The 14,301-nt window shown below is 42.8% G+C and overlaps 1 protein-coding gene across 1 annotated transcript in view; it reads left to right on the plus strand.

Moving 5' to 3' along the window:
* PSMB2 (proteasome 20S subunit beta 2) overlaps window positions 1–13,795 on the plus strand; it is a 37,444-nt gene extending 23,649 nt beyond the window's left edge. The window contains exons 4-6 of the mRNA XM_079776503.1: window positions 7,395–7,557; window positions 11,472–11,521; window positions 13,561–13,795. Of these exons, the coding sequence (XP_079632629.1) occupies window positions 7,395–7,557; window positions 11,472–11,521; window positions 13,561–13,668 (321 nt within the window). The 3' untranslated portion in view covers window positions 13,669–13,795. The remainder of the gene's footprint in view (window positions 1–7,394; window positions 7,558–11,471; window positions 11,522–13,560) is intronic.
* Window positions 13,796–14,301: the final 506 nt, after the last annotated feature.

Genomic DNA, 14,301 nt, shown 5'->3' on the forward strand with positions numbered 1-14,301 from the left:
ACCTGCTCTACCATCCTGCCGCGGCCGACGCCCAGCATGTTCTGCGTGACCCCTGGTGGTCAGCGTACGTAATAGCAACTGGTTGTTCAGTTGTTCTGCTGTTCGGTCTATTTGCATATTAGGGTTTTATATATATAGATAAACTCTTGATTTAGAGTTCAGAGCCCAGTATAAGAAGATAATAATTCATCCATCTTATTTGTTAATGAAGTTGAAATTTTGGGCACTGCAGAGCAGTTAAGGGGTTGGTATCTATTTATCATCACATGTATTTATTGAGTACCTCCTATATATCTTACATAGTTTTAGACCCTTTAGACCAGCAGTCACCAACCTTTTGGACCACATGGACCACCAGTGTTCCACGGTCCACTGGTTGGTGACTGCTGCTCCAAAGGTTTTCTTAAACCAGCAGTTGCCAACCTTTTGGACCTCACGGACCACTGGTTGGTGACCGCTGCTTTAGAGAAGTTATAATGGTCTGGTGTTAAACCTGCCCTTTTTAAACTTAAGATATTATTGGTCACATAAGATGTAATGCATGACATGGAGAACAATAGATGCTGGTATGCAAAGTAGTACATTCTGAAATATTTGAGTGTGAAACTGACATTTACATATTGAATCATATTTTCACACTAATTTCCATTTTGTAGAGGCAGCATGGTTTTCTAGAAAAGCACACAAGACTTGGAATCAGGAAGTCTGAATTCTGATACTGACTGTAACACTAATTAGCTGTGTAGTTTAGGGCAAGTCATTGTCTCTTCTTTGAGCTGAGTCCCCACATTTGTGAAAGAGATGTTAGATAAACCATTTGAGCTTTTAGGTCTCTCCTATCCATGAGCTGCATTTTTGTGAAATATTCTCAGTGGCAAAGATCGAATTTTAGGCTGCATTAAAAGAAATAGCAGGCACTTCCCTTCAAAGCCCAGTCTTTGTTTAGTGTATTTAGAAGCCTATTTATTAAAACACTGTCATCACTATATAAGTCCTTTGTCCCATTAATAGTTCTGCATCTCCTTCCAAATTACTGTCCCTCCAGGTATGGAAGTATGCTTCACATACTGCTTAATGTTCCAAGGTGCAGCACATTGCAAAAGAAGCTGCACTGTTTTCCAAGGCACCTCTCAGCAATGTCGTTCTATTCAATTAGAGGTGGCAAAGGCTGGCCCGGCTCCAAAGGAAGACTGTCAATTCCTCTCTTTTTCTGTGTCCACGCTCAGCAGGATGCTTCCTCACGCCCACTTCTCTCCCCCTTGCTGTGACTTTGGCTTCCGCCAGATGTCACACTGCTGCTTGTCACCACCCAGATTCTCATCAGTGATTTTGTTGTTTCAGTGTATTTATCACAACTGTTTTCTTTAGCTGTAAAATTTATGGAATTTCACACTCTTCTTAATCACTACAGTGTTTCTTTTTCATGAAAGAGGAAATATGCAAGGAGTTGGAGGGAAAAGTTTCATTTAACTTAAGGAAAGTTTACATGTGTGTCCCATGTACATTTCCCATTCCTGAATGTAAGTAAGTGTACACCTCCCATTCCTGAATGTACAAGAGAACCTTGTACACCTCCCATTCCTGAATGTACAAGAAGTACAAATTGGTGGTTACAAAACAGTCACAGGGATGTAAAGTACAGCATAGGGAATATAGTCAATAATATTGTTGTGTACAGAGTAGAACTGAGCTCTCAAGTTTACAGAGTAGAACTGAGCTCAGTTCTGCAGAGCTCAGAGGTACTTGGGAAGTCCATTGCAATCCGAGAGAAGTGCATAAAAGATGTGTTTATTGGCTGATTCCCCTGACTTAAATCATATTCCTTTTAGCAGCCAAAAAAAGGTGAATAATTTTATCTGCCCTCTGTGGAACATCTTCATAATCTTATTATCTATTTAGACCTGTTAAATAATGTAGTAAGATCCTAAAAATAATGATGTTGGTAGTAATGATGGTAACGATAACTAGTTATATTATTAGTATATAACAAGCATTACATAGAGCACTTTATATTTATTTATTTAAACCTTGCCATATTCCTATAATGATGCACACTGTTTTGCTTTGTGTTTTTTATTGATTACTGGTTCAATTTAATTAGTAATTATCTGTCTGTGCAGATTTTCTATTCATGATTTAATTTTGAAAGTTTATATGTTTCTGGGAATTTATCCATTTCTTCCAGGTTGTCCAAGTAGTTAGCATATAATGTTTTTATTTTATTTTAATTTTTCATTTGCAGTATATATTCAGTATTGTATTAATTTCAGGTGTAGAGCATAGCAGTGCTCGACAAACTGCGGCTTGCGAGCCACATGCGGCTCTTTGGCCCCTGAGTTTTTAGCAAAGGCCAGCTTAGGAGTACCCTAATTAAGTTAATAACAATATACCTACCTATATAGTTTAAGTTTAAAAAATTTGGCTCTCAAAAGAAATTTCAATCGTAGTACTGTTGATATTTGGCTCTGTTGACTAATGAGTTTGCCAACCACTGGCATAGTGGTTAGACAATCATATCTTTTACAAAGTGTTCCCCCTGATATTTCCAGTACCCACCTGGCAGCATACATAGTTATTACAATATTATTGACTATATTCCCTATGCTGTACTTTACATCCCTGTGACTATTTTGTAACCACCAATTTGTGCTTCTTAATCCCTTCACCTTTTTCACCCATCCTCCAACCCCCTCCTCCTGGCAACTATCTGATGTACTCTGTTTTTATCCTGTTGTATAGATGAAGAAGATCTTAAAATGACTTAAAGCTCTCCACTTTAAAAATAAGTTTATGTCATGTATTTTTTTAAGGGAGGAAAAGATACAACATTTGTCTAGGTTATTTTTTCCCCCACTTGTAAAGAGGGAAAATTTGATGGTACCTTATTTTAGAAGCTAAAATTCATTTTGAATACTCAGGATGGTTCATTTAAAAAATTTTTTTTTAATTTTTTTTTAGTATATCAGATACAACTTTAAGCATGTTGGTATTTGTACTGTGAACTGTTCCATGTTTTCAATGAAAACACTAAAAATGAGAGATTAGGTTAAGTGACTAACTTTTCTAAAGCCACACATCTGGTAATAGAGCCAAATTTCAAATTCAGCGTCTAATTCTGCAGTGTAGCCCAGCTGTTTCTTCGGAGATATTTATTTATGTTCTTATTTAATTCTAAATGCTTGACCTGTATCCTAAATTTTTCTTTACTTAGCAGCCCATGTTAAAGGGAGGTAGAAAGAGAAGAACACAAAAGTCTAGCAAAAAGCAACTATATTTGTACATTCAGAGAGAGGCTGGCCTTTGATTTAAACTTGAACCAGTTCTCAAAAGTAGGACTTGTCACTTTCTGACATTTGTTTAGTGGTTTTTTTAATTTTTCCACTTGTGATACTAGGCATTAACTACATATATATATTAAAACACATATAGTGCATTCTGGTATGATTATTATTCATTCAACAAATATTTATTGAGCATACACTATATGCTTATACATCCTTGAACAAGCCAGACATAGTCCTGCCTTCATGGAGCTTATAATTTGTATAAATATTTGAATAGATAGGTTGTGTCTTAAACATACTAAGTATTTCCCTAAACATACCACGAACAGTCACATGTGTTGTATGTTGTAAGACTAGCACAAAATTGAATGTTTTGGAATTTGTCTCATTCCAAGAAAACACTAATGAATCAGGAGTATAACAATCAAAAATCCATAACTATGGCTTAATCACTTGGAATGTCATGATTCTTAGAGGAGCAAGCGAACGACAGTACACAACACTTTATTTGAAATTTTAAAAAACTAGTGTGAACCAGGGATCTTTGATGGAGCATTGTCAGAAGAATTTCAGAAACTGCAAGTTGTTACACAGATGTATTGATTTAATTAGTCTAGATAACACCATTTATTTATGCTTAAGCATCTCACACATGCAAAAGTTGGTAATTCGAAGTCACACAATAATTTGTGAGTTATCTTCTGTACCACGTGTTGTAGCTTCTGAATACCAACTTTGACAAGTGTGTGTGTCAGATACTTAAGCATAAATAAATGATATTATATAGAACAATTAAGCAATAGAGTTTGCTTTAGGAATTCTGTTGACATAATTTATATATATAAAAGCCTAAGCAACTGTTACGACCGGAATGACCGGTTGACCAGTCACTATGATGCGCACTGACCACCAGGGAGCAGATGCTCAACATAGGAGCTGCCCCCTGGTGGTCAGTGTGTTCCCACAGCGGGAGCCAGCTCACAGCTAGCGAGTGGAGCAGTGGCACCCAGCCCCAGCTTGGGGTTTCGCCTGGCCACCTGCCGCTTAGCACACGGCTACATCCCTCGTACCCTATAAGCCTGCAGTTACAACCTCCAGAGAACTGTTGAAGCGAAGCACAGATACTCAGAGTAACCAGAACAAGCCTAATATCACCGCCGGGCTCCTGGAACTCTACCTCAGGCATCGAGATCAAATCTCATCCCTTACCGATTGCCCTGGAGCTACAGAGGAAGACAGCAATATAACAAGGTGGCAACTGACAATCAGGGTAAAAGTAAAAAAGAGATGGATCTGAAGGGTGGGGGCATGGTCAACAGAGCACCCCCGCCCCCCAAGATCCCTAACTTAGTATTATTCACCTCGGAGTGTCTCTTATCCGGCTCCAAGCGTCGGAAAGCATCCAGCATGGCCCAAGGCATCCACCAGGGACGTCCTGGCGGGCAAGGCCTGACCCTGGCAGCAGAAGGGACATTTGGAAATATTTTTTCAGGAAGCTGCGGGGAGGAAGACAAACTCCCCATGCAACTTCCCAGCGGCTCACAGGGACGTGGAAACTCCCCAGGCACACTAGCATGGGCTCCCAATTTCCTTTCAGTGTGCACGAATGCATGCACCAGGCCATTAGTTTCATATAAAATCTTTTGGTGGTGACTTTTTAAATGACATTGTTTTAAACACAGTGTAATCTAATAATAGTATGGGCAAGATCCTCATTGGAGACAGGACATATCTGGGTTCTGCTAGTTAGGCCTCTTTGGATATCTGGGTGGATTCTTAACATGCCATTGCATCTTGATAAAATTATTTTGGTTAAGCATACAATGGATGTTCTGGCCAGTGAATGAAGAAGAGTAGAGTTATCCTTTTAGCAAAAAGATGGACTTACTTTGTGATAGTTATTTTGTGAGTGTATTATTAAATCTCTTGGGGAGAGAAACCTGTTAGAATACTCTCTCTGTCTCTCTCCCCTCTTCCCCCACCTCCTTCTCCCTCTCTCTCTTCTCTCTGTCTCTTCCTCACTGCTTCCCTCTCTCCTTTGCTATTCTAATTTTACCTACAAGAATACCAAGGTATTTTGTTTGCCTCATTTTGTAGTATTGTTTTCACACTTTAAAAATGCTATTAATTATACTGTATATATATTTTTTCTTTAATTTAAACAGTTTTGCTGTTTAAAGTGGTAAGCTGTCAAAAGGAAATAGCTAATATACTAGGAATTTAGGTAGCATCTTTTCTTCCAAAGTTTGTGATACTTCATTTCTATTATTTGTTCTCACCATACTCCCTAGAAGATAGAAAGGGGAAAGATTAATTAACCCAGTTTTACACATAAGGAAACAGAAGCTCATAGGGGTTAAGTGTCTTACCCCTAAGGTCATATGTACTCAAAACATAGTCACAGAATGCAGCAGAGAATTCCAGAGCCTGGCAGAGTGTAGCACACTACCCACTGGGAAATGTGATAGGCAGGTAATTATTTTCTCAGAAGACTTGACTACTGCTGGTCAATTCTTACTCCTTGGAGATTATCAGCCATCTTATCCTCAAGGCAGAAACTTGTTTGCAGGTTAGATCTACTCTATAATCTTGGGGAGATGTTACTTAGCACAACTGGCTTGGAATTTCAAGTAAAATAATATGTTTTCATGTGTTCTAACATGGGTTTCTTCAGGCTGCCAAGTGCCCATGTTAACCAGTGTTCAAAGAATGTAAGATGTCACTTTTATGACCATTAGCTGTTATTACTTTACTAGAGGCCCAGTGCACAAAATTTGTGCACGGGTAGGGTTCCTAGGCCTGGCCGGCAATCAGGGCCGATCTGTGGGGCGACCAGCGGGACAATTGGGGGGGCCCCCACTGGCACCCGCCTTGGCCGGCCTGATGTTGCCCGTTCACTGGCCCCACCCCCCAACCTCCCCGCCACCACTGGCACCCACCTTGGCTGGCCTTTGGGCTGGGGGCAGCTCCTGCGCTGAGTGTCTTCCCCCTGGTGCTCAGTGCGGGTCATAGTGACCGGTCATTCTGCCATTCAGTCAGTTTGCATATTAGGCTTTTATTATATAGGATGCTGTATGATAGCGGGGCATAAAGGTATTCAATTTCATTTAAGGTGCTCTTAATTGAATACATAAGTTTAAGGATGAGCACATAACCTTGGGCAAGGCCTGCTCACTGAGGCAAATGCAAGAGGGAAAACACATTTTGCAGAGAAAAAGGAAGCTATGTAAGATAAGAGTTATGCTGCTGATGCCTGGGGGTATAGGCAGGCTGAATTTAACATGGAAAATGGCCCAGCTGGTGTAGAAAAGAAATAATCCACTTGGACATGAAGAACAAAGCAGACTTAGTCAAGGTTCTCTATAGGAATTTGCATTCTTAGACTTGCAGGTAAAACAAAGAAAGATACCTAAAAAACAAAACAAAAACAGAGAAAGGAGATCTATAAATCCAAGTTATAGTTACTTTTTATTTGTCTCATTGATAAAAATTACTTCTTTTATCTTAGGGGAATGTTAGATAAACATTAGCTAGAAAAATATTAGCATTTCACCTAACTCTACAGTTCTTCTATGTTTTTTAAATTATTATTCATGTACTTCCATTATTATTGTCTGCATTAAAAGTTTAGTGATTTAACCTAAACATTTGAGACCTACTATCCTTCCCCTGCCCAATAATTGTTTCTAATAGAAGGGCATACTGTTAACCACTTAAGATTTGGGTTCAGGTGCTAGGCCTGAGCCTGTTTATTTAGGATGATGTGGTTTGACACTCTCAGAATTGTGTTTGTTGGTTTCACCCATTAGGAGAGACACGAGAACACCCATGCTTTGCCTTTGAAATGCTTTTGTAACAGGTTCTGGTCCATAGGCTTTAAGAAAGCAGCTTTTTCATGTACCTGAAAGTGCTCCATGTGTTCTTCTGTTCCAAGAAGACAAGTGGACCTCTTACCACATTCTGTGTCCTTTAGGGTTCTCTAAATTTTACGGTTTACTTGGTTGCTGCTATTTTTTTATTCATCAAGACTTAGAATGTTCCCGTTTGTCATAGGAAGCGATGTTGGTGTTACTCCTTTGATGATCACTTTGCCATGTCTTTCTTTTGCAGACCCCATATCATGTCAACCTCCTCCTAGCTGGCTACGATGAGCATGAGGGTCCAGCACTCTACTACATGGACTACCTGGCAGCCTTGGCCAAGGCCCCTTTTGCAGCCCATGGCTATGGTGCCTTCCTGACTCTCAGTATCCTGGACCGATACTACACACCAAGTAAGTTCCAGCAATCTAGGTAGGGAAACATAGCAGAGCTCTGTCCTCAGCTGCTTCCTGATTTTGTGCACTACCCCATGGAGTTGGGTGGCCAGGGCTTAAATAGAGGAGAGATCCTAAGAAGTAATGCCCTCTCGAAGCTGCTTTCTCCTGTGGGTCAGTACACTTACTGAAAAGCTGATAAAAGTCCCTCTTGAGCTTATGAGGATGAACAGGTTCCCCAGCATGACACCTGAGGATTTCTTTGTTTCAATGTCAGAGCTTTTGAAGGCCATAAGTCTAGGCCCTTCCCTTGGTTCTTATCACTTAATTAGTGACCCACTGCACAAAATTCGTGCACATTTAAAGGGAATTAATTAGAGGAAATATTTTAATATTGCTGTTTGCCCTTTCTCTATAATAGAAGTGTCAGAGATGAAAGAAAATTAGTAAAATGTATATGAAAATCTTCCTCCTGTCAGATTCTGGGGCGCGCCACGGGAACCAGAGTCAAGTCCCCGCCCACCCACGTGCGCCTCGAAATTGTGCCAGACCTGGCCGGCCTCACCCCCATTGGGCTAGATCCAGACCTGGCTGGCCCCACCCCTAGATCCAGGTCGCCTGGCCCCGTGCTGGGGCAGGGGGCGTGGCCTCAGGGCCCCTGGCCTGGTGTCAGGGCCAGGGAAACAGCCTGAGGTCCCCCGGCCCGGTGCTGGGGAAGGGGGCGCTGCCTGAGGTCCCCTGTCAAGCCCTACTGGGAGTGGGGGTGCAGCCTGAGGTCCCCCAGCCTGGCGCCAGGGCTGGGGGTGTGGCTTGAGGTCCCCTGTCAAGCTCCACCAGGCGGGGGGCGCAGCCTCAGGTCCCTGCTAATTGCTTGTTAAGGCTCATTACGGGAACTTGTCCTCCACTATAGGCACAGCCATCTGTGTTACCAAATCCCTGCCTCTGCTGTGGGTACGGCCATCTTGTTATGGTGTGATGGTCAAATTGCATATTTCCTCTTTATTAGATAGGATGGCTGCCCCCTCCTGCAAGATAAAGCTGGCTCTCTACTTGTCAATAAATTGTCAACTTGACAAAGCCTCTGACATAGAGATGCTTTTGCGCTAAGTTCTAACTTCTTTTTTTTTTTTAATTTAATAAATCTTTATTGTTCAGATTATTACAATTGTTCCTCTTTTTTCCCCATAGCTCCCCTCTACCCAGTTCCCACCCCACCCTCTGCCCTTACCCACCCCCCCCACTGTCCTCATCCATAGGTGTACAATTTTTGTCCAGTCTCTTCCCGCACCCCCCACACCCCTTTCCCCCCAAGAATTGTCACTCCAATCCCTTTCTATGCCCCTGATTCTTATTATATTCACCAGTTTATTCTGTTCATCAGATTTTTTATTTACTTGATTTTTAGATTCACTTGTTGATATGTATTTGTGGTTCATAATTTTTATCTTTCCCTTTTTCTTCTTCTTCCTCTTCTTAGAGAATACCTTTCAGCATTTCATATAATCCTGGTTTGGTGGTGATGAACTCCCTTTAGCTTTTTCTTATCTGTGAAGCTCTTTATCTGACCTTCAATTCTGAATGATAGCTTTGCTGGGTAATCTTGCTATTCATCACCTTGAATATTTCTTGCCACTCCCTTCTGGCCTGCATAGTTTCTGTTGAAAAATCAGCTGACAGTTGTATGGGTGCTCCCTTGTAGGAAATTAACTGTTTTTCTCTTGCTGCTTTTAATATTCTCTCTTTGTCTTTTGCTCTTGGCATTTTAATTATGATGTGTCTTGGTGTGGTCCTCTTTGGATTCCTTTTGTTTGGGGTTCTCTGCGCTTCCTGGACTTGTAAGTCTATTTCTTTCATCAGGTGGGGGAAGTTTTCTGTCATTATTTCTTCAAATAGGTTTTCAGTATCTTGCTCTCTCTCTTCTTCTGGCACCCCCATAATTCAGATGTTGGTATGCTTGAGGTTGTCCCAGAGGCTCATTACACTATCTTCATATTTTTGGATTCTTTTTTCTTTTTGCTTTTCCAGCAGAGTGTTTTTTGCTTCTTCGTATTTCAAATCTTTGACTTGATTCTTACGATCCTCCGGTCTGCTGTTGGACCTTTGTATAATATTGTTTATTTCAGTCAGTGTATGCTTAATTTCTAGTTGGTCCTTTTTCATATCCTCGAGGTTCTCACTAAATTTATCAGCCTTTTCTAGGAAATTCTTGAAAAACCTTATAACCGTGGTTTTGAATTCTATATCCAGTAGTTTGCTTTCCTCCATTTCTTTCATTTGTGATCTGTTTCTTTGTCTCCGCATTTTGGCTGCTTTCCTGAGTTGATAGAGTGGCTTTGTGTGCTAGGTGTCCTATAGGGCCTGGTGGCTCAGCCTCCCCAGTTACCTGAGGTGGACACTCTTGGTGCACCCCTTTGTGGGCTATGTGCACAGTCTTGGAGTTAAGCCTTGATTGTTGTTGGTATCACTGGGAGGAATTGACCTCCGGGCCAATTGGCTGTGAGGATCAGCTGTGTCTACGCTGGGAGAACTGTGCTGGAGACACCCTTATGAGACAAGACTTGCAAAAGCCTCTGTGCTTAGCTTGGATGGAGCAGAGTCTCAGAGCGGAGCAGACAGCCTTGGCTTCCCGTCAGGCCTGCCCCTAGAGGCCCCTGGGTCTCAGTGTCCTGAGGCAATTGCTGCAAGCACCTCTGAGAGAAAGCCGCCCTTGAGCTTCGCCCGCTGCCAGACAGTCCAGCCTCTCCCCAAATGAGTCTGGGTCCCCAGAGTCTCGCCCGGAACTGGAGTTCAGTGCAGTCAGGAGCTTTTGTCTCCCTCCCGATTGAGAAAGCCAGCCGCGCACTCAGTTGCCGGTCCTCTCTGCCCGCATCCCCGCACCTCTGCCTTCTGCAGCTCCTCTGAGTCTCAATGTGCCTTTCTCTCTCCTTCTAGTTGTAGAATTTCCACTCAGCCATCTTTCCTGTGGTTCTGGGTGATGTCCATTTTGTCTTTTAGTTGTAGTTTTGAAATTGTTGTGCGAGGCAGCAGTTTAGGTGTTTGCCTATGCCGCCATCATGGTTTATCAAGTTCTAAATTCTGACCCCAATCCCAACTTTGACTTTAGCCACTGTGAGCATTAGACATTTGGGAATCTCAGCTTTTACAGGCTATAGATGCAGTAGAGATAACCACCTCTCTCCTTATATTCTGTTATTCCCTTATTCAATCCGGCTTATTCATTCCTTTTTGGTGCTGCCCCCTCACTCAACCCCAGCCTTGCCAGAGCTCACATCCTGAAAAGAATCAGCCTGGCCTCCTGGTGACTGTTTCTTGATTTGGCAGCTGTCAGTAATACAGCTGATTTGCCCACCAATATAACCACCAACCACCCCTGAAGCCTAACTGCATAATATGTCATCCCGGTTTGACATGCCCATGGATAGTTCCTTTGGCTCCTATTTTATGAGAGTCTCAGCCCCATCCTATGAATTCTCTTTCCATTGTTAAACTGAGAACCAGCTGGGAAAGTGAGGCTGAAACTCTGGCCCTGGCTTTCCTTTTCCTGATTTGCAGCTGGCTAAGGCAGATGGAACTGGTTTAAGCCCTGGTCTAAAGGGGGTGTGGGAGTGAGGTGGCGGGGGTGGGGGGGGACGGGGGCTATAAAAAAGAGGCAGACTGCTGGACTTCTCTAGAGGCAGGCCCCAGCCATGGGAGGCAGAATTCCGTCATGCTTACCCTTCTCTATAGCAAATCAATTTGCAATGGCTTGTGGCTGCCAGAGCATTGGGTCTGGGGCACCCTCAACTGCATATGGAATAAGTTTGTTGCAAGCTAGAAGGCTAGGCATTTTCCCCCTTTTCCGTTTATGTGACATGCTGACCTGAGGAAGTTTGAAACTTAATCAAAAGTTAATGGCAGTACCTTGAGTGCTTGGCCTCTGTATTCTCTTTCAGATCTCTCACGTGAGCGGGCATTGGAGCTTCTCAGGAAATGTCTAGAGGAGGTGAGTAGCTCCCGTGGGATTCTGAAAGGACTGAAAAGAATGCTTTGTCTCTCTTTGCCAGTGTTGTTCCCATTCCTCCATTACATTTTTTCTGATCCTTGCCAGAAGGTGTAATAAATACCCACTAACCAGATGTGAAGTTGCTGCCAGGGATAGAGTTTGGTTAAGCTTATTTTTTCCTCACATGGGTCATCTCCTCATCGATGTCAATGTTTTACAATTTAATTACTTTTCTTTTTGGTTCATCCAGACCAGTGGTTCTCAAATTTTAGCATTATTATAATCATCTGAGGAACTTGTTTTTAAAAATCAAATAGATTCAGCCTCCCAGCCCCTTCTGATATGTTTGTCCTGGTGTAGAGCCTGAGAATAGTTTAACTAGCAGGCCCAGGTGATTTTGCTACAGGTGGTAACGGGGCCATTACTGGAACAACTGCTGCCCTTTATACCTGCTTTATTCTTGTTCCATCTGGAGTTGCTAGTGTCTGCTCCCCTTAACAGTGCATGAGTCCTGGAGAGGAAGCCTCTCCTGAGAATTCCAAAGGTCATAGAAAGCTTTGGGCAGAGGGGAGAGTAGCCTTTACTTTATAAGGCCTCAGATCCCACCCAGTCTAGTACTACTGCTAAGAGTCAGAGGCTTTGTGTTGGGGGGGGGGGTCTGGGGGGGGCGGCGGGGTGTGGAGGATGAGAAGGAAAAGAAAGCAGCTCCCTTAGGCTTTTTCATTCTTTTACTGTTCTTGTGGCCTAAGGATTAACTTGAATTCGTAGTCTAGTGAGAGAGTGGGAGGATGAGAGCAAGTGGGTGGGGGGGATGCTTTGAACATAATGCCAGTTTGCCTCTTACACAAGCCTGTCATTTTCAGCCCACAGTGCCCCCTTCTTCCTCTTGTTTGTGAATCCCCTTTCCAAAGCCGATGCTGAGAATAAACTCATGTAATTTTCTTAACCATTCAGCTGAGAGGTCATATTAGCCTAGCCGGGCAACCCCAGTGTTCAAGGAGCTGCCAGGAAGAAGCCACTGGGATATTAAATGCTTTGAGACTTTATTCCTCATAAATCCTAAAGGTGATCATATTAGAAACCCACATTTCCTTATTGTTACCTTTTCTTAATCTTGAGTCGTGTTTCTGGATAATAGGAGTCATCAGAAAGAGAGGATTCTGAAAGTGAACTGGTTGTTGCTGTCCAGTTCTCAGTAGTAAAGGAGATGGGAAACATCCAGGGAGGGACTGCTTAGGCCTGGGGATGTGGACATTTCTGGGGTAGGCTCCTCGGGAAATAGGAACTTCGTGCCTTTTCTCTGGAGACTATTACGTGAAGTGTCCAGGACAGGTAGCCACAGGAGCAAAAATTTCCTCCAGCTTGTCCCTCAGTAATCTCCAGCCAGGTTAGTGGGACTGTCTGCTTCCATGCACACAAGACCATGCAGCTCCTTGGAACAGTCTCTTAAGCAGAGAGTCTTATGAGATGCAGAATTGTTACTTTAATGATAGGTCAGCTTGGATTAGAGGAGACAGAAGCCGAGTTTGTTCCAAGAGCAGTTGGGCCAACATCCTTCCCACCACCCCTCCAGCTACACACTCAAACACACCAGGTCCTGATAATATGGGTGGGTGACTGGAGAAAACTGTTAGGACCTAGGGGTACATTGCTTTGGTCCAAAGCTTATTCCTAGGGCGATCACTCTTTTGTTGGCTTATCACCTTGGAACATTTTAAAAGAGAAGTGTGGGTTTACCAGGCTGATTGGTAGAAGACTGTGGGGAACAGATAGACTGTCTCATTCTTTCATCAGCTGACTGGCCAGAGACAGACTCCCAGCTGCGTCTCCCAGTTTTTGCTCACCACCTTCCAGTCAGCTTTCAGCTGCAGTTTGGGCTTTCTTCAGTGTCCTAGTCCCAGCAGCTCCCACCGGAATATAAGCTTCACAGAAGCAGGGATTTTTATCTGCTTGTGTGCCCAGTGCCTCACTCAGAGCCTGGCCCATCAGTAGTGCTCAGTAAATGTTTGTTGACTGATTTCCTTTGTGTCTCTCTGCAGCTCCAGAAACGCTTCATCCTGAACCTGCCAGCCTTCAGTGTTCGAATCATTGACAAAAATGGCATCCATGACCTGGCCAACATTTCCTTCTCTAAACACGGCTCCTAACAAAATGCCCTCTCTCCCACTTGCCAGGGAACTTTTTTTGATGGGCTCGTTTATTTTTTTCTACTCTTTTGACGTGCACTCTTGATAGATGGTTAATTCAGAATAAAGCTGACTATGGATAAATTGAGCTCTCTAGTTTGAATCTCAGTTTACCTGCCATCACCTCAGGAAGGAAATGGAGAAAGGATTATCTGCTTGGACTTTTGGTCGAGACTGTCTTTCCTCCTGTTACTTTCCCTTTGTTCATGCTGTAATTGCCCCTTAGCAGCCCAACACCCCCACATTCTATTTCACTGCCTGACTTCTTTCCCATCTAGCTCATTCGTATATCATGCTGGCTAATGTCTCATTCCTTCTAAAGCAGTTATTCTTTCTTCCCCCTAAGCTAAAAAAAATTAAAATAATTAATATGAATAGGTATTACATGCACTTAGTAAAAATATGCACACAGTACAAAGACACAGTAAAAAAATGTTTCTCTTGTCCCTAAAATTTGATCACCTGCTTCCCCTCCCAGAGGAAACTTCAGATATGCTGTTCCAGTATAAAATGTCACATGCACACACACACCCTCTTTTAAAAATAAGGCTGCACTCACTCCCAGGTTTCAACTAAGTAGGTTTGGGGTTAGGA

Source organism: Cnephaeus nilssonii (genome assembly GCF_951640355.1).
Source record: "Cnephaeus nilssonii genome assembly, chromosome: 7".
Taxonomy (NCBI): domain Eukaryota; kingdom Metazoa; phylum Chordata; class Mammalia; order Chiroptera; family Vespertilionidae; genus Cnephaeus; species Cnephaeus nilssonii.